The sequence below is a fragment of the Patella vulgata genome, chromosome 4 (genome assembly GCF_932274485.2).
Source record: "Patella vulgata chromosome 4, xgPatVulg1.2, whole genome shotgun sequence".
Taxonomy (NCBI): domain Eukaryota; kingdom Metazoa; phylum Mollusca; class Gastropoda; family Patellidae; genus Patella; species Patella vulgata.
In genome coordinates this window covers 14,646,534-14,671,123 of record NC_065882.2, presented here as the reverse complement: position 1 = coordinate 14,671,123, position 24,590 = coordinate 14,646,534, and the positions used below count along the sequence as shown (strand labels likewise).

The window sequence follows — 24,590 nt, the reverse complement described above, 5'->3', positions numbered from 1 at the left end:
GGAGTCCACGCTTGGATAACCAAATCTCACAAACCGTAGCGCCGCCTGTTGTTCAATTTGCCACGGAACACGATCATAATAATGTCGAAAGAAGGTGTTGGAGGACGATTTAAGCCGAACGAAGGCGACTGGGTCTGTGGTGACCAAAAGTAATAATCATTACCTATATGAAAATGAAATATTTAGCAGTTTTTGGCACAACACTAGTCAAAATTCAGCTTGAGACGTCCAACAAATATTTTTATTAGGGAAAGATAACTCTATTTTGTTATGTTTATAATTTTGTTTCATCAATTAAATACAAGCAAGAAGTTAATGAAGAGACATTTGCTGTTATTTTCAAGAAGTCTTTGATAATAAACATAAGTGAATGGTTTCATTTTATTAGCGGTAATAGTAATACAAAAGAAACAATTGCTACCACAAGTTACAGGTTGAGGAGCTATACTCCGACTAACTCCTAATAATAGTTCAGCTCAGAATTCGGGTCTCATTACTGTTACATTCGCCCTGTACGTTCAGGAACCGCCCTATTGAATCCTTGTCGAAAAAGTTTTGGGGCCCCAGTCAATTTTACAGGGCAACTTTTTACTGCTAAATGGTCGCGTGGCAGTCTCTGTGAATGCCTGTAGCTGTACAATGTAAAGAAACATTTTTATAATGAGAAAAAAAGACCTTACTTACCTCACTAGAGTCAGTATGTGCGACACAACATGCTGTTAAAAATACATCCCCTTTTGCTAAACAGTTAATTGGCAGAAGCCATTGAAATCTAAGTATAGGGTAACATGCAAATTTACGTAACTAGGCATATATGACGAAACAAAATTTAGGTAAGCAGGAGGGGAAAAATAGGAATCTTTGAAAAGTTGATAATCTTCAGTCATTTATTGCTTTGCCTAGCCCAATTACAATTGAATACTCATCAAAACGTCACCCAAATGTGTTAGTAGCGGTTTTCTTCCGCCTCATTTCCATTTGTTCAGAAATGTAATGTTTTTTAAATCTGTTATAATGTTTGTCTATTTTCAGATGTGGAAATGTTAATTTTGCCAGAAGAACAGAGTGCAATAAATGTGGAGCCAGCAAGAACCAAATTAGTAAATATTTTTATATTTCGCCTTAATATCTAAACTTTGTAATGACTATATAGATGGACATTATAACTTTGGTAACCAGACAGCGCAATCCAAAGACCACTCGGAGCAACCAAAAAGACAAGTCAAGCGAGTTGATAGACATTTCAGGTTAAGACAGAAGTGGTCTATCAACTGATCCGACGGCTCTTGGTCCGAGTGATCTATGGTCCAAGATGTCATGCATTTATAACTTTATGCCTGACATACATTTGTGTTGGTCAAACCATATCTTAATCCACACTAAAATGTAAACAAATTGATTATTTAGCTATTATTTAGACATTAGAATCCAAATATCTACCGTAGATAAATTCCCGGCTTGGATTCAATCAGATTAAAAAAGAGATCCATGAAAAGATTTCTGCAAAATATCAAAGACGACGTTGGCTTGTGTATCATCTGTAGTGGAAGTTGAATGTGGACAAATTTTCATTGATGTAAATACTTAACGAAATTGAACCATTTTTTGACTGATATTCTTTGATTCAACTTTCACAATATTGTAGTTTGCAAGAGAGTAAACGTACCTCAAATGAAGATCAGAGACTTTATCAATGTATATGTATATATATGTAGCACTGTTGTAATTCACTGGCTACATCTGTCTTATTAATTGATTCAATGTCATTTAGTAATTGAACTGGAAATATAGGCCATGTCTCTCCCTCTGAATGAAAAAAGTAGATTTTGTTCATAGCATAAAAGACTGAATAATCTAGCCCAAAAGTCAAACAAATAGATATTCTCAAATGTTAACAACCGATCCAGACTAATATTTGTAGAGAGTTTAATTATGTATAGAAATTGTTCAGATTTATTTGGACGTATGTAATATTTTATTTATCAGTTAAGAAAGATGGAAGTGTTATTAAAAAAGGTGGAAGTGAAATTGGTAAAACAATGGCTGAGAAGAGTAAAGGATTGTTCAGTGCCGATGATTGGCAGTGTAAAAGGTAAAATGATTTTAAGATTAGGTCCAATTTCTGGGTCCAAAGGAGAAACAACTTTCTTACGTAGGAACAAACAGCGATCGTCATTAGCCAAGTTGATACAGAAACGTAGGATGTTAAACCCCATTTCGGGAACAAACAAAATTTTTGATGTTTTTAAGCCTAGGTAAAAGGTCACCTTTCACAGGCTTTGTCAGGTACAAATACAGACTTGATCAAGCACTATTTCTCTAGTGCCTGTCAGCATGTATTTTTATCCATATTTCAAATTTAAAATGTCAGGTAAGCTGACTAGTTAATTAGTGCCTGACTTTTCTCATATATAACTGATACCATTATTTCTGGGCCTGAATAGCCTAAAAACTGAGTAGAGGGAAATGCCACTGCTCAGTCCAAATTTTCGCAAGAATATATCAGGTATCATGTATCAGCTGCTGTTATGGAATTGTTTTTTTCCAGGTAAATATATTGTAAAATTTGATTTCTATATTACAGCTGTGGTAATGTAAACTGGGCACGTCGTATGACCTGTAATGTTTGTAACACACCTAAATATGGTAAACTGGAGCAAAGAACAGGTGAGAATACACAAAATATTTGGTGGGGGGGGGGGCAGTAGTGGAGCAACACCTATCGATTAAAGTGTCCTAGGGTTTGAATCCTGACATGGACCAAAAAGAACCTCAGGGTATCAGAGGTGACACCTGCAGGACTGACAAGGAAATTGTCCCTAGTCGTTAGGATGGGATGTAAACTGATGTCCACCCACGTTCACATTATCGTACATCAGGGCTCGAATTAGCGGGCGACTTGGGCGAAATAGTCGCCTAACCCATTGATGACTTCGCCCTAAAAGGCAATAGGGCGAAGTTGAAGTCGCCCTCACTTCGCCGTACATTTGTGCAAGGGCGAAGTAGGTAACAGGCATCGATATCAACGGTAAACAAAGCATTTTCTAAACAACACAACACGTGTTCGCATTGTGAGCTTCGAAAGGAAAACTGAAAATTAAATAAGTTGTGAAAAGCAAAACATGTATTAATATTTTGTTTTTCGACTTTCTCTGTGTTGGCTGTGACAATGTTTAATAGTTTCAATGATAAACATTGTATTTGATGTCAACAGGAAATACAATTCTTTAAAATAAAGCGAAGGAATCGTATCGTAAATCTCCCTTACAACCTCTGACTTCGTCCAGAAATAACAGCCAACCAAAAGCTGCGATGGCCAATATGGTGGCGGATACGATAATTTTCATGTATTTCTGTCTAAGAATTAGAATAGACAAAGTACTGAATTGGTCCTCTTTCTTTGAAATAATTTAATAATAAAAAGAATAATAAACATAAAACTTGTGATTGAAAGGTGACGAAAGGTGTACATTGTTGTGTCAACATGGTACAGTCAATAAAGAACAACATGTGTGACGAGTGAAAATAGCGTTGGCGTACATTTCTGTAGACGGATGGAGATAGCCTATTAAAACAATTGTTATCAGAATGATGACAACATGTATTTAGAATGTGTTGATAGGTATAATGTCGGGTTGATAATTAAATCTACATGTACGTCAATATTATTAGTTCCACTAATCTAAACACATAAACGTAAAACAAAGAAGGTAAGTGAGTGGTGTGTCAAAACAATAATTTCATACATAACATTGTCGTAACAATATGACTATCCTATTGTGAAAGGTGCTAAAACAATCACACAATAGACCCAGGACTAGTAATTAAATGTATTTAGGCACGAAAGGGTATAAATATTGATGTATTTGATAGAGCGGTATCACAAATCTTATTTGTATTGCTAAAGTCAAGTCTGTCTTATTACTAGTATATGTAATTTATTATCACAGTAATTTTGATACCAGTAAGAGTATGATGACATACTGAAATAAATATATGTGTGCAGCTAAACGAGTCTCCCTATGTCTCCCTCACTTCTCCCTATTCTGTCTGTAGGGAGAAGTCACTTCTCCCTAAAATTTGTCCCTAGTTTGAGCCCTGTCGTACATGTAAAAGAATCATTATCAGATGGAGGTCTTAGAAGAGTGGGCAAAAATGCTGCTGTATGGGCAAAATTCTCCCCTTTTACATTGCACACATAAAGGGTTGAAATGAAATTCCCATATGTTAATTGTTAATCTCAAAATGTCAGTGAACCTGATTCCTTCCCATTGTTTGAAATGCAGCTGTCTGGGCAAAATTCTTCCCCTCACATTACACATGTAAATGTTCAAATTGAAAATTATGGTATGATGGTCTCCCAATGTCAATGAAACCCATTCATTTCACAATTGACCGAGAAAGTTCATCAGAATTTCCTGCATGGTTTCCCCCTTGTTAGTAGTGCAGAGTGGGCCTGACAAAGACAGCTGTCTAGTCATTTGGATGGGAAGAAAAACCGAGGTCCTGTTTACACATTGGCATGCACGTTAAAGATCCCTTGGCAGTTGGAATTTGGTATAAGAGTAGGTCATAGCGCCACTGCCTCGGCAAAATTTCCCTTATAGCATAAATTATGGCGTATGCCCAGTCGGAGCAGAACAGTAGGATGTTAAACACTATTTCATTTCAGTGAACATAATTGTTTTGTTTATTTATGAAAAAGCAAACAATAACATCACTTTCTTTAAAATATTTTAACTTTATTTAATGTCTTTTAAATTATCTAGAACAAGAACATCATTAATACAGTAACATGAACTAATGTTTAACTTTACATAACAAAAATAAACACATCTACATGGTAATGAACAAGGTTTTGTATTGCAGCCCAGGGGCCTTATTCACCAAAAATTAAACTAAAATATTTTATAGATGCAGCCTTTTCATTGGTTGAAATTTAAGATCCTAGTACAAATTGTAGCTCTTGGCCAATGAAACCACTGAATACTTTAAATATTTTAGTTTAAACATACATTATGTAAGATTTAGATAATGAACTGTCCGTTCTTGCTAGAATAGTTCAAATAGATAATGCAAAATGTTAGTAGTTTTGACAAGATTTGTGCATTGATTGTTTATTATTGTAACCACGATGATGGTTATTCAAGGCTTAGCATCGGTTCTCCATTTTTAAATTAAATCATTAAATGTCCAACCAAACCATTCCAGTCTACTTAAAATTGGAGGCATCCGATGTCATCGAGAGTGGTTTATGCTCTTGCCATGTTAATAAATATCTAATAATTTATATCACATTTAAGGCCTAAAAAAGACCTGCAATAGGCAAATTTAGCCCTTGAATAATGCCCCTTTAAATTTTTCTGAATAAGGCCCCAGAATCATATTGTAATATATTTTCAAACTACCAGGGGCCTTATTCATTACATCTTAAACTAAAATATTTTAACAATTCAGCATTTTCATTGGCTAAGAATTCAAATCTTAGTACAAATTTTACTTTTTAACAAATGAAAAAGCATCAATCTTGACATATTTCATTTCAAAATTTTGTGAATATGGCGCCAGATGTATTGCAATACTTTTATTTATTTTTATTTTTATTGTGGAATCTGAATCTTGAATGGTATTGTAAAAAACAAATTATGTGTTTCAGCTCAAAATTGTATTGCAATATAATGTGATACCAATCTGTTTAAAACGTTTCGTTTCGGTTTTTTTTATAGTTCAAAATTTTGTTTTACTTGTTTTTACTACACTAGAATCTGGAACATCAACACTGATTGGTTAATTAAAAGTCTGATATCATAGGGTCAAAAGCGACCTCCCACTACAACTGGTCAGATCTTCATGCAGTGGAGGCCATCAAAATTATAAAAAATGAAACGAAATATAGATCTGAATTTTAATCAAATTAATGTGATACATTAAAGGCTCAATACCACTCTTGTTGTAACTGAATAATATGTCCCAATCTTTATTCTGGTCAACAAATTGTACTATTGTAGACTATTTCAATTAATTGGTGATACAAATTTTATCTTAACACACGTTATTTAAAAATTTTGAAAAATTCAACATAATGATTTGAAACGTCTAACGTAAACCTTTTCAAATGAAACTTTGATTTAAAAATATTTTCGAACCCTCTGGACAAGTAAAATAGGATGTAATGGATAATTTACACAACAGGTAGGACACTTAAACATCTAGTACTTAGATAGAGATATTATTTATTTTCTGGAACTTTCAAGCCAGCAAGAGTGTTATTGTCCCTTTAACAAAAACTTGAACTAAATTATTTTAAAATTTCAGTCATTTTATTGGCCAAGAGATAAAATTTGTACTAGGCTTTTAATTTAACTCTCGACCAATAGTGTCTGCATTCTTCAAATATTTTAGTTTTCATGAAAATTGTTCATATATTTATTAAGTTAAGGCATTTGGATTTCAACTAGTGTCGAAATATACTAAACTAAAATTTCAATATAGTAAAATTAAGTTGTCTAAAGTAAAACCATCAATATTGTTCAAACATCATTTTTATTATGCTATCCTTTGGTTTAGAAAGCAATAAAAAAAAGGTGTGTTTCCATACAATTTAATAATTTCTAAAAATCAGTCTATTTGAAAAAAGGGGGGGGGGGAATAATTACAGATTTCTTACTGATATAAGTATTGTGGAAAACCCATATTACAAAATATTGATATCTTGATATGGAAATATATATGTAACAGATTAAAATGATTAAATATATACATTTTAATTATGTATTGATTAATATATTGATTAATTAGTGATTGATTAATTAAATGATTGATTAATTAAATGATTGATTAATTAAATGTTTGATTAATTGATTTATTTCTTTGATTTTATGATCTGTTTATTAGGTTATGGAGGCGGTTATATGGAAAGAGATGAAGTCGTTGAATACAAAGAAAAAACAGGCGATGATGATGAAGGGGATTATGATGAGGTATGACAAAATACATGTTTGAAGAGTTATTCCCCTTTGTTAATTGATCTTGTTAGCACCATATTATATAAGCTTTATTTATGAAGTGAACTGCAATCTATTTTTATTAACTTTTAATAGTTTGTGTTAACTCAGGGGCATTTATGTTTCTGACATTGAAATCAGGGCCGGATTAAGACTGCATGGGGCCCCTGGCTGAAAATGTCACTGGGATACTTTTATTAACAGTGAAAAGAGGATATATTCTAGTCATTGTCCATCATACTCACACAATTTCAATTTCTATGTCAGTATGGTAGACAAACATTTGACTAATTGCAGATCGGGGGCACTCACTTTCGTAAAAAAAAATATATCACCAATTGCAGATCAAGGCACTCACTTCATAAAAAAAATATGAACAAATGCAGATCAGAGCACTCTCTTCAAAAAAAAAATTTTCGCCATGGAAAACATTTTGATCATGATTAAAAGTGAGTGCCCTGATCCTGATTTTTTGTTTTTGTAATTTAGTTTGGTAGATTAAAGAAAGGTAAAAGAGGAAAGATTGGACCGGTTCCTTCTATAATATCAGTTAAACCACCAATTGACGATGATGATGAAGAAGATGATGATGATGATGATGCTGATGTTTCCAAATATAAATTAGAATCGGACGATGAAGATGTGAGTTATTTTATTTACTGTTTTTGTGGAATTAAATCTGTGCAATTTGTTTTAACTTTAATCTTGTTAATTAAAGCCGCTGATCGTTATTTCAGGTATTTTGAATCCTTGCAAACTAAAATAGAATCTTTTTAAAGAAATGGAATAAAATGAAATGGGGTTTAACGTCCTACTGTTCTGCCCCTATACTGGGCCAATGAAGACGGACATACGTCAGTGTGCTATGAGGGAAATTTTGCCCAGGCAACGGCACTATGGCCTACTCTTATATCGATTTCCAACTACAAAGGGATCTTTTACGTACATGCCCATGTATACACGGGACCTCAGTTTTTTCGTCCCATTCGAATGACTAGATAGCTGTCCTTGTGGGGCCCTCCATCTTACAACACTGACAAGGGAAAACCAACCCGGAAAATCCCAATGAACTTTCTTTAAAGAAACATCAGTCCAAAAATGTTTCAAATCCGTTCAAGATAGTATGAATTAAAAAAAAATTTGCACCATTGGGCATCAGTCCAAAAATGTTTCAAATCCGTTCAAGATAGTATGAATTAAAAATTTTTGCACCATTTGACATCTTCTTAGATAATATAAACAAGACGGCACCAGTAGATATATATTATGGATAAAATCTTTTGATGGGCATCTTTTAGTCTGATTGAATTCAAGCCAGAAGGTTATCTGCCTTTGTTTTCTTAATTACATTTGTTAAATAATTAATTTGAGTACATTTTGACGGGGGTGTCACGGTGGCTAAGTGGGTAAGACGCTGGGGCGCTAGCCTGGAGGTCGGGTGTTCGATCCCTGCATTGGCCGAGAAAGTTCACCCAGATTTTCCGGCGTGGTTCCCCCTTGTCAGTGTTGCTGGAAGGAGGGCCTGACAAGGACAGCTGTCTAGTCATTCGGATGAGACGAAAAACCGAGGTTCCGTGTACACATTGGCGTGCATGTAAAAGATCCCTTGACAGTTGGAATTCCATATAAGAGTAGGCGGTAGTGCCGCTGTCCAGGCAAAATTTCCCTCATTGCACACTGTATGGCGTATGCCCGTCTTCATTAACCCAGTTCGGAGCAAAACAGTAGGACGTTAGACCCCATTTCATTTCATTTACATTTTCAGGGGCCTCTTTCAATCTAATTAAAAATACAAATGATGATCAGCAGTTTTAATTAATGTATAAAATGAATCATATCAACAAAATAACCGTCTATTGTTAGTTGTAATTGGATGATGGCTGCAATCTGATTAAAACACAGATCCTATTTCGTTTCGTTTTTATAGTTCAAAATTTCGTTTACTTGTCTTTACTACACTAGGATCTGGAAGAGTTGTTATCATTGACATGTTCTGAATGGTGTGAGGGATTAACCAATGAAACGGTCTGTGGGTAATCCACTAATAACATCAATGCTGATTGGTCAATCAAATGTCTGATGTCAAAGGGTCAAAAGTCGCTCGTACGACCTCTGACGCAACCTATCGCTACAACCAGTCAGATCTTCATGTAGTGTAGGCCATCGAAAATATAAATATTAAAAAAAAACGAAACGAAATATAGATCTGTATTTTAATCAGATTGATGATTGCTGCTGTTAGTTTTTTTTTTTGGTGGGGGGGGGGGGGGGTTGAGGTTATGCCATTGTTAAAATACAATAAATTGTCAAGTATGTTTGATGATCAATTATAACTGTTCTTAGAGCATTATCAAACTATAAGGAATGCATGTAAATCAGAATGTATTACGTCAGGTCTGGAAATGACCAAAAAGGGAATGTGATCCTGTATGAATATAATCTGTTGCATCCAGGTCGGGAAATAACAATTTTATTTACACCTGACAAAATGTCATGCACTACTGAACTAGTACCTTGTGCTAGACAAGTGTTAAAAATATTAAATAAAAATGCTGAGAACAGACAAATCAGCACCAGGCCAAATAACCGTCACCAGAGACATTGTGGCGGAGAAAGTTTGAATTTGTGCCAGGCAATGTTTGTGACAGGTACGCCGCCTTATTTCCAGACTCAAATCACTCATGGACGACGGTCATTGCTTACAAATCAATCAATTCCCTACGCACTATCAAAGAACATTAAGAGTTACAGCGATTAAAATGGTGTCTTTTGCAATTTTGTAATTTGTGTTATATAAGACAAAATGCACCAAAAGGCTAGCATTTTCCTTATTCACATTTAACACAAAAAGAGGATTAAATTTGATTTATATAGTGATCGTGACGATTAAAAAAAAAAACTACACTAGACTAAAAGTTTGACTGAAAGTTTGTGTGCAATTTAATAATAATAAAGCATGCTTCTAAGCGTACACACTAAGCACAAGGACAAATCAATTACAATTTTTTTTTGCAAAAAAGCGTAAAAATTTAATCATTAATACAACCGAAAAGAAAATTATACTGATTATTCAATATTAAAACCCACCACCTGGCATTAAAATGTGATTATCTATAAATTATACTGATTATTCAATATTAAAACCCACTCCCTGGCATTAAAATGTGATTATCTATAAATTATACTGATTATTCAATATTAAAACCCACTCCCTGGCATTAAAATGTGATTATCTATAAATTATACTGATTATTCAATATTATAACCCACCCCCTGGCATTAAAATGTGATTATCTATAAATTATACTGATTATTCAATATTATAACCCACCCCCTGGTATTAAAATGTGATTATCTATAAACTATACTGATATTATATTTAATAACGGGGATCCTTGATTGTCAGTCCGGAACGCCCTGAATTGACAGAATAGCAATGGAATGACGCAGAATTGTAATTGAATTATATTGGGGATCCTCAATTGTCAGTCCGGAACGCCCTGAATTGACAGAATTGCAATGGAATGACGCAGAGTTCAGTCCTGTGACAGTTCTTTCAGTCGTGACTACAGAGGTGGTGTGAGTAGAATTAAACACAACGAATATATTTCGTCATACTTTCTTATGCAGTTGACGCATGCGTTGTAGCCGGAAATCCTCCTTTTCACTCAATTGTCACTATTTATGGTATTGAGAGAATTAAGTTCCGGAATGTTCAATGAAGTAACCCTATTATAATTGATTAATGATGATATACAACAGACAGATGTTTAATTATTCAAGTAGGGAGGCCTAGTTATTACGATCTATGATAAATTAGCCAATCAGGACAATGGTAGGAATGAATTAGCCAATCAGGGTAATGGTAGGTTACATGTTTCACATGCCGTATATTTTGGAAGGCCTTCAATTCTGCTGCGCCCTCTACCGCGTACATTTTCTTTAGGCAGTACAAACTCTTGGAAATTGGGTATTTGGCGCCAGATGCTTAGATCGATATCCTCCGTGTACAAGACCTCTATGTGCATAGCCTTTGTCGTACGGTAACCATGGCGTCTGTCATAATACATGAATTTGTTATTTTTTAAGTCCAGCTTAACCAGACGATTACAACAGTAGACATCTTCCACACTGCCAGGAACAGTTAGCACAAGGGTTACGTAGTGTGGACTTCGGATTTTTTTACAATAAAAATCAGCGAAATACAGATTATGCCCCGGAAGAATACTCTGGGGTGGAATAGTTATTCTGTAATCGCCAAAAAATGAAATCTCAAGTGGTTGTTTCGTTACCTTGCTGGCAGACGCACTGAAGTGAAGTCCGTTTATTTTCTTGTTTATGCTAGATGCCTGGTCGCCATTTTTATCTTTTATATATTTGGACATTACTCCAGTTGCCTTGGCTTCGATGATTTTCTCATGGTTGCTAGGTTTATCTCGATATAGACAGGGAATTGGTAGTGATTTAGAATGATGTCTGTTTTTTGTTCGTCTCAGCCGGTATTTTTCTGCCAGGTCTAATAAAAGTTGAACATCCCTTTGTTGGTAATCTAAAATACAGATATATACTCTTCAAAAAAAGTAGGGGATATTGAAATGCAAATACCTATGCAGGTTGCGATATGATAAATAGTCATGGACATTTGACATGCTTTGAGAATATGTCCACAGATGAAGAATTTATCGCCCCAACAGAACAACTGAGCTGCACATGCGACACGCAATAGCGCCATACATGTGGGAGGGGTTCATTGTCAAATTTGACACTTCAAGGAAGGGTTGATGAAAACTGTCGCGTGCAGGTTTATCTATTCATGCTTGCTTTCCTATCTGTTCTTGCATAAGATTTACTGTTTAGCGTATCTTTGCTTTAGTGTGTTACGTTTAATTTGATCGGGAGACGTGTTCGTCAACGTCAACCGACAACACTGCAAGAATTGGCCGTGGCACTGCAAGAGGTGTGGGTCAGATTGTCCCAAATCATGATTGGACGGTTGATTAGGAGCATGCCATGACGAATTGCTGAATGTCTGAGGATTGGTGGAGCAATTACTCATTATTAAGACAAAAATCAAAAACGTCAATTTCACTTTCGTCGGTTTATGGTCTCTTTGCGAGTGAAATGGGGCCGTCAGATAAGCTGCCCATATGGACTGTTTATGTTCATGTGTAGGCAATTGGCCTGTTGTTAACATACACTGGTTACCTCTAATAAAAACAGCAGTGCATTTCAGCAGTTTTGTATTGTTTCTGAATATCCCTTACTTTTTTTGAAGAGTATATTTTAGGAAAGTTTGATGCTGCTGACTCCTTTATAAGTTGGGGGAGCCACATTGGCTAACTAGGGAAGAGGCTGACTCACTAGCCAGGAGGTCCCAGGGTTCGATCCCGGTCTCAGCTGAGAAAGTTTCATGGGATTTTCCAGCCTGCTTTCCCCTTGTCAGTGGTGCAGAACAGTCGTTCAGGTGGAGTGAAAAACAGAAGTCCCATGTGCTCTCTAGCATGCACACTACAGGACCCTTGGCTGTTGGAATTTGTTTGAAGAGGAGGTGTAAATGCCACGATACTGGCAAAATTCCCTCATTCACGGCATGACATGTGCCCATCGTCATTAGCCTGGTTGGTGCTGAAAAGTGGGACGTTAAGTGCTGAAAAGTGGGACGTTAAACCTAATGCTGTTACATCAATTAGACCGGAAAATTATGTTTTTCTCCAGCGTTTTGATTATCGTAAAGTCAGTGCTTGACGGGAATAAAAGTCAGTGCTTGACGGGAATAAAAGTCAGTGCTTGACGGAAATAAAAGTCAGTGCTTGACGGAAATAAAAGTCAGTGCTTGACGGGAATAAAAGTCAGTGCTTGACGGGAATAAAAGTCAGTGCTTGACGGGAATAAAAGTCAGTGCTTGACGGAAATAAAAGCCAGTGTTTGAAAGGAAAGAAGTCACTATTTGAATGGAATAAATGTCAGTGCTTGAATAAAGGCTTCCTTTAAATTGAAAAAATAAACCTTACTCTATAATTTGTTGATGACAAAGTTGGTTAGTTTCAACATTTATTTACTAATTAAAACCAAACAAACTGATGAAGTAAGGTGCTCAAATACAAAGCTCTCACAAATTTGATTTTAGGCAAGCAAAAGCAACAGCTTTTCTTTCGTTTCAAACATTGACCAGTTCCCTTTTTCATATATACATGTACTTACGAATAATAAACGTTGTTTTATCAGTAGCACCTAGAACAGAATATTTGCCACCAGTTTTTAAAACTTTGAAAATTTTAAATGTGCATTCTTGTCTTGACGGCAAGTTGAGTGGACACAGTATTTCATTGTTATTGGTGGAGGAAACAAATACATGCTCGGTAAATGTAGTACCTGTCTTACCAGTAGTATTGGATTTTATTATTTGTATATAAGATTCAGGATGTTTGGATGATAGTGACTTTTGTGTAATTTTAAAAACAGTGTAAGGCTGCTGTGTGTCTTGATGAATTTCTTGGTTTACATCTACAGGCAGATTCTCTGGCGGGATCTCCTGGGAAAAAAAATTCATAAAATGAAATAGGGTTTAACATCTGTAGTAATTGAACAAATGAAGACTGACATATGCCATGCAGTGTTCTATGACAGAAATTTTGCCAGGACAGCAGCTTTTATGCCTATTTGAGAGGGTGTGGATGGCCAAATGGTTAGCGCGTGCATGTTGTATCATACGGTCTGTCATTGAGTCAACTGGTGTGGTTTCGATTACACAGTTGTATGTGACAAGGAGTAGGATTCGCCTGTCCAACCTCGTGGGTTTTCTCCGGGTCCTCCTGCTAAAGATCCCTACGTGCAAGTGAATTATCAAAATACAAGCCTAGAATATCCAGCAATCCAGCATTTGTTTGCTAATATTGACCCAGTAGAACCATGTTAATTTAACGCGTTCTTCCCACTTCTTTGTTCAAGATATGTTAAGCACAACTCCATTTCTTGGCACTTTGAAGTTGCGTTAGGGAGACTTGCTAAAATAAACATTTATTTAAAAAAAAAATTAAAAAAAAGATATCAGTGGTCTTATACCTGCAGAGCTGTTTCTGGATTTAAAACACTTTTTCTTTCAACATGAGTGTGAAGTGTCAGATCTTGAATCTGTTTAGAATTTGGAAAAATGGCTATACTGTTGCTGATGACAACCTTTGAACTATCATCAAGGCCGTAGACTGTTACCATGACGGTAGCGTTTGTATCGTAATCTGCAGCCAATGACCATCGTTCCATCAGGTTAAACAGGTGGAATGCTTTCTGTGCCGTCTGCACGTTGTAAACTATAAACCATATATGGTGAACTTGATGTGACTTGCTCCACTGTACATTGACCCGGTGCGTCTGCTTTATGTCTAATACATGAATATTCTGTAAAAAGGAGAAGTATATAGGTCAGCCATTCTCAATCCTTTTTCTCCTGCTGACCCCTGGACATTTCACAAATTTTGAGGACCCCCCTATGTGCTTTGGATCATAAGATCTGTCATTGAGTCAAGTGAGGTGATTTCGATTCCCCGCTTGTGCATGACAAGGAGTAGGATTGCCTGTCCAACCTCGTGGGTTTCTTTCAGGTCCTCAGGTTTCCTACCACTGCTAAAGACCCCCTACACACAGGCAAATTATTGAAAAGAAAATTGAACCATATGTTAGTCCCAAAATAACCTAGTTTGTGTCAAACACCAATTCTCTCCCCACCCCCTCCCTCTCTCGCACAACTCCTTTAGCAAAAATGTAGAAAAATGCTAAATCGAGGAAATTACATATTAATGAACTATTAAGTCAGTCACTTGTCAAGAGACAGTTACAACAAGTCTGAGAGTGTTCTAGATTTGTCAATATTTCAGGTTTAATAAGAAATAGATAATAAGCAACCCTAGAAACTCGCCTAACCAGTGCCTTTCATGGCCTAGGTGAGGCCCAAAGCTGCATAAAGCTGGGAGACCCTAGACTGGTTAAAGCTCGGAGGCCCCCATATTCCTGAAGGAATGGCCCGAGAAATCCCTCTCTGGCCATTGCTGGATTAGCTTCTGATACTTGCGCTTTTGAGGGAGTGTGTCTAATCTTCCCGTTCAATCAAATCTATCCTCAAGCACAGCAACATGACAGTCCTTTTTTTAATCAGGGGCCTTCCCTAAAACTTTGGACAGTGATTTAAGGTATTAAAAATGGTGAAAGTGTTGTTCGACTCAAAACAGTATTGTTTACATTATGTCCGTGCTGAGCCTCGTTTGTCACACAATTAATTTTTTTCTGCAATATTCTGCTATGCACTGGTTAATTGGACATAATAAAATCGTGAGTCATGACATAACATTATGTAAATATATTTGATTCAATTTGGAGCTCTGTTTGGTATTGTTACGCATGCAGGTAGCTACTTGTTGATAATCGGACTATTGACATGTCATAATTTAGAACAAGAATTTGCCTTCTTTACAGCAGTGAGTAGTGGGATTAGCTCTAATCAAACGAAACACTGCAAGGAGTATGGGAGGCCCCGCATTCAAAAGTTACACCAACAGGTTTCACAAAGATTTTTACCAGAATAGGATGTGGGAACGTTACAAAAAAAATTATAAGCATAGAAATAATCTTGTAGCTTGTGCCTTAATCCAGCACCACCCCCTATCATTATTTTGTTGTCTGGATGAAACTTGAATCTGTTAATACACCTGGAATATTCTTCATTTTTAAGTAAACTATTTAATAGAATAAATTATTTAATAAAATGTCAGCTTGTTCATAACTCACTTTGATAATTTGATTATTCATCTTATTGTATCTTGTGATTGAAATCAATATCTGGTCTATAGGCTTTGTTCCACTTGAAATATGAATAGGTTAACTTCACTCCTTGTTGGTTTTATGCAGAATCACGTGTAGGCTACATTTCCAAGATATTAATCAAATGACTAGATTACATAGAAATCTGATTTTCTGCTTAAAATAGGCACAGAATTTCCTTTTTTTCTGTGAAATGAAAGTGAAAGTTGAAAATATTTCCAAGTAGCCTGTTACACAACATGGTATTGATTGATCTTGGTTATCCAGACCCTCCTTCATTAATCACATTGGTGATGTAATAATATTGATTATTAAAATAATGTAATGATTGGTTTCCATAGTGCTCAAAATGTACAATAACAAAATGTGAAGAAGATCTTTACAGTAAATTCTATTGGAGAAAATCTGGAAGTAAGAGTAGAAATTCAGTGGAAAAATGTAGAATTATGACGATATAAAGTGCTGAAAATTTTGTTCCAGTCATGTGCCTTACAATAACAAATAGATAAAAGAGAGAGAGAGAAATGGGGTTTAACGTCCACTCGACACAAACTAGGTCATTTAGGGACTAACACATGGTTCAATTTGATTTCAACAATACGCTTGCACATAGGTCTTTAGCAGTGGGAGTAAACCGGAGGACCCGGAGAAAACCCACGAGGCTGGACAGGCGACCCTACTCCCTTTCATGTACAACCAAGGAATCGAAACCACATCAGTTGACTCAATGAAAGACCTCATGATACAGAGCACATGTGTTAACCATTCGGCCATCCAACCGCCCAAAATAGATAAAAAGACCTGATGTCAACGACTGGTGATATCAGAGTGTTCATGTACTATTTTAAACATGTGATTCACTGTAACCTGATTATCTATACCAAGTTGAAGCGACTTAGTTCATTTCTTATGTAGTAGCGGTGAAAGATTTATTGTGTTTTTTCGTGCATTTAGATAAAGAGCTGATCATTCTTGCTATAATAGTTCAAAAAAAGATAATGAGAAATAAATTTATTATTCTGAGCGTTGGAAAGTTTGAAAAGATCTGGCATAGAGTATTCATTATTGTAGAACTAGCAATAATACTTGACAATAGAGTATAAGTCTCGATTATCCATTTTTATACGCCTACATTTTCATGTGGACCCTCTAGAAGTCACAATTTTGATCCGACTTTGATGAAACATAAAATATATAGATAGAATTCAATGGTCATTGAGTTCTGTTTTTATTCTATAACTACATGTAAATCTCAAAATACACTGTACTATCCAGATTATCAAAAACAAAATCACCAATAACGTTAAAATACATCATAGGTTCCGTCCTTTTTTCTTTCTTTTTTTTACAAAATTTGTGGTTGCTAGTGTTGACGTCATTACAGTGACGTCATTCTGGACAAAAGTAGTACATGAACAAGCCATTGAATACAACCATAGGTTATTCAATGGCTGTATTCAATGATATTTGCTTGTATTTGCATGTAGGTATCCCAAAGATCTCAGTTCCAGGATTATGACCCCTGATTGTACAAAAAAATCGTATTTTTATCTGATTTTAAAATTTGAAGGAATTATTAGTGAGCAGAAATTTGCCCTGTATCTGTTATCACTCGTCACTTTAGTCAGTTATATAGAAGGATAACTCATATTTTCCTTTGTGTTCATCACTTCTCTTTCGTGAAAGCTTCATAACGCATCTATCGTAGCAAAGATCTCTGTTTTAAAATTATATTTGGAATGCGGTTAACGAGTTCTATCACATATGAAGGGCCCAGGGGAAGACCGAGTGGATTTAATTACAACTTTAAAATGTTGTTTAATACAAATCATAATTACCAGTACAACAACTGACTTCCACTTTTCAGCCAAATTACGGTCAAATAAAGGGTACGATGGACTTGTATTTGTCTGGGAGGCCATTTCAGAAGGGCCTTAGTTCGATGTGACTCTGATCATTTTTACCTGAAATTGATTTTTTCACAGAAAGCATATACAATTTGCTACCAGATGGCGCCATTAACTGGGGTTCGTTGAAAAAGTGACTTAGATCCTTCTTCCCCGGGGCTCTTCATATGTGATAATGACTGATACCAACATTGTCCTTTAAAACTGTTATATCCAGACCTGGTAACCACGGTGATTGTTTTTTTTGTTTTCAGGATGATGATGCCGATTTATCTAAGTATGCTTTAAGTGATGATAGTGAAAGCGATTCAAAACCCAACTCAAAAACCAAATCTAAAAAATCTTCTCGCTCAAGATCAAGTTCTTCATCCAGTTCATCGTCAAGGTCTCGTTCTAGATCCTCCTCATCACGTTCTCGATCCAGAAGGAGAAGTTACTCAAGGTCAAGGTAACGGTAATGGGTCAAAGGTCGCTATCAATTCCTATTTTTAGGTGTTGGTGATTGTTAATTTGGTTGGAGTTGATTTTTAGGGGTGATTTTTTTATTGCGAACTATTATCATTATTTTCTACTCTAAAAGTACAAACATTGTTTATTTACGGTGGCGGACAAAGGGAGGTTACTTGGTGGGGGGGTGGGGCTGGTGGAAGGTATCTGCCCTCACCTAAGCCCCCCACATGTATGTGTCACTGTTTTTTTTATCAAATTTATATTATTTCCCATTCTCATTGAGTCAATTGGCGTGGTTTCGAATCCCCGGTTGTACGTGACAAGGAGTATGGTCACCTGTCCAACCTCGTGGGTTTTCTCCAGGTCCTCCGGTTTCCTCCCACTGCTAAAGACCCCTACGGACAAGCGAATTATTGAAATAAAAAATTAAACCATACATGTATGTTAGTCTCGAAATGACCTAGTTTGTGTTGAGTGGACGTTAAACCCCATTTCTCTCTTCTCTCTTCTCTCTCTCTATCCCATTCCATTGTGTCATTTGATTTGTAGGGCAGTTGGGTGTCATGGTTTCAATCCCACACTTGTACGTGACAAGGAGTAGGGTCACCTCTCGAACCACATCGATTTTCTCAGGGTCTTCTGGTTCTCTTCAAGACTCTTACGCACAAACGAATTATTGAAATAAAATTGAACTGTATTTTATTACCAAAATAACCTAGTTTGTGTTGTGTAGACATTAAACTACATTTCTCTCTCTCTTTCTCTCTTTGATTTGTACTTTTAGAGTAGCTCTTAACTTATTTGTAATCCATGACCACGTGTTTTCAATTAATTATTATTTATTTTTTAAACTGTTATTTTGACCGTTCTAACTATTTACAACCATTTATTGGATTTCTACCAAATTTGGTAGTTATGTTGTTTGCTTGGTGCTTTTTTTTAGTTTTGTTCAGTTGGGTAAGATTTGGTGGGGCTTCTTAATAGGGTGAAATATCCGATTTATTTTGGTTTAAAAACATTTGTTCTGTAGGATGAAATATCCGATTTATTTTGGTTTAAAAACCGACGTGAACAGTTTTAATGGTAACAGACAGAATTGGTCTCTTTAGAAGATACATCTGAAATCAGACAAATTTTATAGTATTTGTTAATCAATATATTCAAGGGCAAATTTTTCCTCAAAGCACACTGCATGGTGTCAATGTGTATCCATCTTCAGGTCTTTATTAGCCCATCTTTTTCATCTGTTTTTATTATATCTTTCAGGTCAAGGTCAGTTGAAAGGTCAGATAAAAGAAGAAGAAGAAGAAGCTCGTCCTATTCCCAGTCACGCTCCAGATCCAGATCTCCCAAAAGCAGAAGGCGATCTTCCGGATCCGGTTCCCATTCCAGGAGGTCAAGGTTTGAGCACAGGGGTTAAAGAGCAACTAGTCTCTTTTCTTTTAAACAGATCTTGGATAAAGACAAGTGGGGAGAGGATGGTGTAGTGTATATGGTTTAGACCATAAGTTCTGTTGGGGGGGTGGGAAGGGGCTGAATGGTTGAGTCAAGTGACATGGTTTCGATTCCCACCTTGTACCTAACAAGGATTAGGGTCATCTGTCCAAACTGATGGATTTTCCCCGGGTCCACTGGTTTCCTCCCACTGCTAAAAACCCCTATGTACCATAACCACATATTAGTCCCAGAATGACACAGTTTGTGTTGAGTGGACTTAACCCCATCTCTCTCTCTCTCTCTCTCTCTAGCTCTCTCTCTCTCCCCCTCCCCTGTATGTTTCTCAATCAGATATTTAACTTTTTGAAAAGAAGCAAGGTAGGTAATTATCCCCTCCAAATATATATACCTCGTATTGGAGATAAAGTTTTAAAACTGATGTTATAGGCTAACCTAATCTTGTTTTTAAACCCAGTACTGACTCCATACACTTGGTAACCTTGTTCTTAGGCCTAAGGTTAACATGAACTTTGACATGCTTGTTCAAGATTTTTAATATGAAATCTAAATTCCAAGATGGTTCGTTCTTTTGCAGCTTTTTAGGTCATTGTTCGGACTGTACAGTAGATCTCTTTCTCTTTCTTATTATATTGTTTGAACGAAACAGATTTTAATGAATTAGGGGGCGGGGGGTCATATAAAAGTAAATTACTTCAATATTTTTAATTATTCTATTCCTTTTCTTTCGTTTCAGATCGTGAATGGAGTCATGGAATGAATATCAACCACTTGTTAATAAAACAAATTCAAATACAATTTTAAGATTTAAAATATAATCAACTTTTTTTAAAAGATTAAATAAAAGCTAGCATAAAATAAATTGAGGTCTGGAAAGGTTTAACTAATATTAATTATCAGTTTATTGCTATTTAACAGTCTAAAAAAAGCGTTTCGTGGGTTAATATTATTCAGTATAAAACTTTATTAGCGTTGCAAGTTATTATGAAGTGACCGGTATCGCACACATATTTCTGTTGTTCAAAACACCTGTTTCGATTTTACCATGTGATCATCAGTTAATTTGGCATATTCTCTTGGTATTATTCAGTTTTAAACTTCAATCGTGGGTTATTTGGTTAATATAATACAATACAATATAAAATCTGAGTTATTAATTGTGCATATTCTGTTAAAACGGTATTTGACCAATTAAAGACTATAGGAAGAATTAGACATGGATCTACCATTGAACCTTGAATATCATTAAAATATATAAATAGTTTGCGTAAATAACGGCTATAAAACGTTTCTATCGATATCTGAGAACATTTTGTGACATCCCGGTTTTTATCTTAGGAAGCAGCTGACTATTAAAGTTTGTTAATGTCACTTTGAGGGTTTTTGAATACCTTGAATAACTACAATGTAGTCCGAGTTGAATCTCTGAAAGCAATATCAGTCCAAAAATGATTCAGTTCCGTTAAGTATTTACAAAGATACAATCTGATTAAAACACAGATCTTATTTCGTTTCATTTTTTATAGTTCAAAATTTCGTTTTACTTGGGGGGGGGGGGGGGGGGGATTGCCGAATGGTTAGCACGTGTGCTCTGTATCATAAGGCCTGTCATTGAGTCAACTGCTGTGGTTTCGAATCCCTGGTTGTACGTGACAAGGAGTAGGGTTGCCTGTCCAACCGCGTGGGTTTTCTCGGGGTCCTCCGGTTTCCTCCCTCTGCTAAAGACCCCTACATGCAAGCGAATTATTGAAATAAAATTAAACCGTTTGCTAGTCCTGAAATGACCTAGTTTGTGTCGAGTGGGCGTTAAACCCCATTTCTCTCTTTCGTTTTACTTGTCTTTACTGCATTAGGGTTGTTGTTGTTTATTACAGATTTAACGTCTAATACATTAAATATGATATTATGAACAGGAAGGATCTGGTAGAGTTGTTATATAACCTGCGTTCTGGTTGATGTTTTTGGCGTACAGTGCACAGAACTCTGGGTATCCCTCTAGAAACATCAACGCTGATTGGTTAATCAAATGTCTGACGTCATAGGTACAAAAGCCACTTGTACGACCGCAGATGCGACCTTCCACTATAACCAGTCAGATCTTCATTTCGTGGAGACCATCGAAAGTATAAAAAAACAAAACGAAATATACATCTGTATTTTAATCAGATTGACTCAAAATATGATGAAATTCAAATTTTGTTACATTTGGTATTTTCTGCAAAAGCCAATGATACGTCACTTTTGACGGATCTTTATTTAATCCGATAGAATACAAGCCAGGAGATTATCTACCTTTGATAAATTGATTTATTTTTCTTAATTAAATTTTAAATACTGGTAATCAATTATGCACATTTTTTGTGTTGATTAAAGCGTGAAAAATTAGATATTGTTCACAAAAGCGTGATCGGGATCGCTGACTATAAAGAATTTAACTGCTGATTGGTGAACGAGACAGTGGATTAATAGAACACAAGTCCATATGCCCCCCTTTTACGATTATTTGTTTTTTGTTAATGTCGTTTTTAAACATATTTGTTACATAGGAATGAAATACAAAGCTTTCTTGCCAGTAAAATTAGACAAAATTTGGAAGAGTTATTCCCCTTGACACTCTTTCAAACCCGACATTGTTCCCTGTTGAGGATAGTTATGTGGCTTTGTCAGTGTAGGTATATATAGAGTAGAATTTGCTTGTAGTTAGAATTTAGGGAAAGATATTAATAACAAAACATTGACTTCAGACATATTGTCACGGACCCAAAATTGTTGATCAGGGTTATTCCCCTTAAAACATATTTTGGGGGATACTAGATTGAATGTTCCGGAATTCTCTCAATCTCAAAAATAATGACAATTAAGTGAAAAGGAGGGTTTCGGGCAATAAAACATGTGCCGACTGCATAATAAAATATCTCAACCAACCATGACAGCTGAAATTAAGTCATGATTCTACTTACACCACCTCCGTGTCAGGACGTTTCGAACTGACTTCCTTGTCACTCGTTTGCAATTTGGAATGTTCCAGACTGACAATCGCGCATCCCCTTTGTTAGTGTGTTTATTTTGGAATAGAATTTGCTTGAAATATGGAAAGATAATAACAACAATACTTATTTCATACATATTGGCATAGTAGAAAATTATTGTGAAGAATTCTTCCCCTTCAGTTAAAACCCTTTAACAAGATATTGGTAATTACTTATCATATGTGGGTTGTGGCCGGATGGTTTAATGCGAGAGTGTTAGATCATAAGGTCTGTCATTGAGTCAAGTGGCGTGGTTTCGACTCACCACTTGTGGCCTGTCGTAACTCGTGGGTTTTTCTCTGGGTTCTTCTGGTTTCTTCCCACTGCTAAAGATCCTAACGTGCAAGTAAATTATTGAAATAAAAATTGAACCATATGTTAGTCCCGAAATCACAAGTGAGGCTGAGCCTTGATTAACAAGTAATGTTGCTATGATAATAATAAACAATCTATGTCAAAACTTCAAACCTTGATAATAATAATAATAATAATACTATAATGAATTTATAAAGCGCCTGCATTCCATTACAAATTACTGCTCCGCGGTGCTATTACATTTTGTAAAAATGGTAAATGCAGAATAAATAAAAATGAATTATACATATAATCACAGAAAATTTAAGAAATATGAAGTTATTAAAATGACAGCGCAAGCATTATATAAATCTTAGCTAAAAAGTTCAGTTTTTAAAAGTCATCACAATCGCTATATTATAAAACTTTGTTAACAAGTTCAATTTTTAAAAGTCATCACATACACTCCATAAAACTTTGCCTAAAAGTTGAATTTTTAAAAGTCATCACGATCACTACATGAAATTTTGGTTAACGTCGCTCAGAATAAAGTAATTTGAATGAAATTTGGAATTGTCTATTTTGGAACTATTATAACAAGAACGGCCAGCTCTTTATCTAAATCTTACATAATGTATCTTTAATAAGATTTTGTTTATGTTTTGTTGATAGTATTGTTATGTGCCCCTGTTCTCATCCCTATTTCGCCTGAATACTTTTGTACGAACTATGTTGTTTTCCATATTTCCATATATAGATGCCTACAACTCATTCCGGTGATCATGTCATAGCAACGCACAAAATTAAATGAACTTAAAAAATTGTCCAGGTTTTGAATAAAACTACAGGATCATTAAAATGTAAGAAAAATCTTCTAAGTTAAAAACATGACATTAAAATTATTATTAATATTGCTGATAATTCATCAAATTCTAAATGGATTTCGGCACAGTACTAATGTGTGACAAATATTTAAAAGACAACCATAAGTTCAACCCCTTTCACCTTTAATAATAAATGAAGATACAAGCTGTGATGTTATTTGGGTAACTGCCCATCACTGTTTAGTGCTTATACTGTATTACAAAAAAAAAAAAAAAATCAGGCACGAAATAAAAGTTGTCAATGGGAAAAAGAGTTTGGCAATTTTTAGAGCAAAATACTCTCAAAACTGCTTCACTCTATAGTTGTACGGATAGGATAAAAATATATTGCCGAGTATGTAAAAGAACCCTTGACAATTGGATTTTGATAAAGAGTATGTGGAAACGGAGCTATCTGAGCAATATACTCTGTCAGCTTTCTTTCATACTACCGGTATACAAGTAACTCTTAGATGAATACACCGAAGAAAGTCATTAGATTGAAAACTAAAAGTATGTGTGTTGCGTTATTTCAATTGATGACAGTTACCATTAAAACATCAGCCAGCATCTTAATTTATTAATAAAATATGAAAAGACAAGTATTTAGGGTTGAGCAGGGTTGAAACTGTTTCAATAAAATAATGATTTAAATAACTAATCAAATATATTGATTAAGTTCATATAATAATGAAATTATAGAAATGAGATTGCGTAGTTGTAGATAGAATATTGTTTAATGTAAATATGCAACTAGAATAAACAAATTACAAACAG

The 24,590-nt window shown here is 35.4% G+C and overlaps 2 protein-coding genes across 5 annotated transcripts; one reads left to right on the top strand and one right to left on the bottom strand.

Annotated features, from left to right (window-relative positions):
- Nucleotides 1-19: 19 nt before the first annotated feature.
- LOC126818660 (zinc finger Ran-binding domain-containing protein 2) lies at nt 20-24,590 on the top strand. 3 transcript variants are annotated; one of them, XM_050546196.2, is made up of 9 exons: nt 34-149; nt 1,033-1,100; nt 1,987-2,092; nt 2,585-2,667; nt 6,895-6,980; nt 7,494-7,646; nt 17,977-18,170; nt 19,439-19,573; nt 20,364-24,590. In XM_050546196.2, exons 1-9 carry the CDS (start codon nt 82-84, stop codon nt 20,368-20,370), a joined length of 900 nt encoding a protein of 299 aa, XP_050402153.1. In that variant the 5' UTR covers nt 34-81; the 3' UTR covers nt 20,371-24,590. The 3 variants fall into 3 exon arrangements, with proteins under 3 accessions (XP_050402152.1, XP_050402153.1, XP_050402154.1); XM_050546195.2 differs by having other exon boundaries at nt 20-149; nt 19,439-24,590; XM_050546197.1 differs by lacking the exons at nt 19,439-19,573; nt 20,364-24,590 and having other exon boundaries at nt 17,977-19,432.
- On the bottom strand, nt 9,284-16,069 carry LOC126818622 (phytanoyl-CoA hydroxylase-interacting protein-like). Of its 2 annotated transcripts, none has more exons than XM_050546139.2 (4): nt 15,783-16,069; nt 14,067-14,399; nt 13,206-13,536; nt 9,284-11,553 (listed from the first exon to the last, which is right to left on the bottom strand). In XM_050546139.2, exons 1-4 carry the CDS (start codon nt 15,801-15,803, stop codon nt 10,859-10,861), a joined length of 1,380 nt encoding a protein of 459 aa, XP_050402096.1. In that variant the 5' UTR covers nt 15,804-16,069; the 3' UTR covers nt 9,284-10,858. The 2 variants fall into 2 exon arrangements, with proteins under 2 accessions (XP_050402096.1, XP_050402097.1); XM_050546140.2 differs by having other exon boundaries at nt 13,386-13,536.

What these genes read in the sequence shown, in the direction of transcription:
- LOC126818660 (XM_050546195.2), top strand. Translation starts at nt 82, where the DNA reads ATGTCGAAAGAAGGTGTTGGAGGACGATTTAAGCCGAACGAAGGCGAC. An exon ending in TGGGTCTGTGGTGACCAAAA is followed by an intron (nt 150 to 1,032) that starts GTAATAATCATT and finishes GTCTATTTTCAG; the next exon opens with ATGTGGAAATGTTAATTTTG. An exon ending in TAGAATCGGACGATGAAGAT is followed by an intron (nt 7,647 to 17,976) that starts GTGAGTTATTTT and finishes TTTTGTTTTCAG; the next exon opens with GATGATGATGCCGATTTATC.
- LOC126818622 (XM_050546139.2), bottom strand. Translation starts at nt 15,803, where the DNA reads ATGAATAATCAAATTATCAAA. An exon ending in ATCCAGAAACAGCTCTGCAG is followed by an intron (nt 13,537 to 14,066) that starts GTATAAGACCAC and finishes TTTTTTTCCCAG; the next exon opens with GAGATCCCGCCAGAGAATCT. An exon ending in TAAAACAACGTTTATTATTC is followed by an intron (nt 11,554 to 13,205) that starts GTAAGTACATGT and finishes TCTGTATTTTAG; the next exon opens with ATTACCAACAAAGGGATGTT.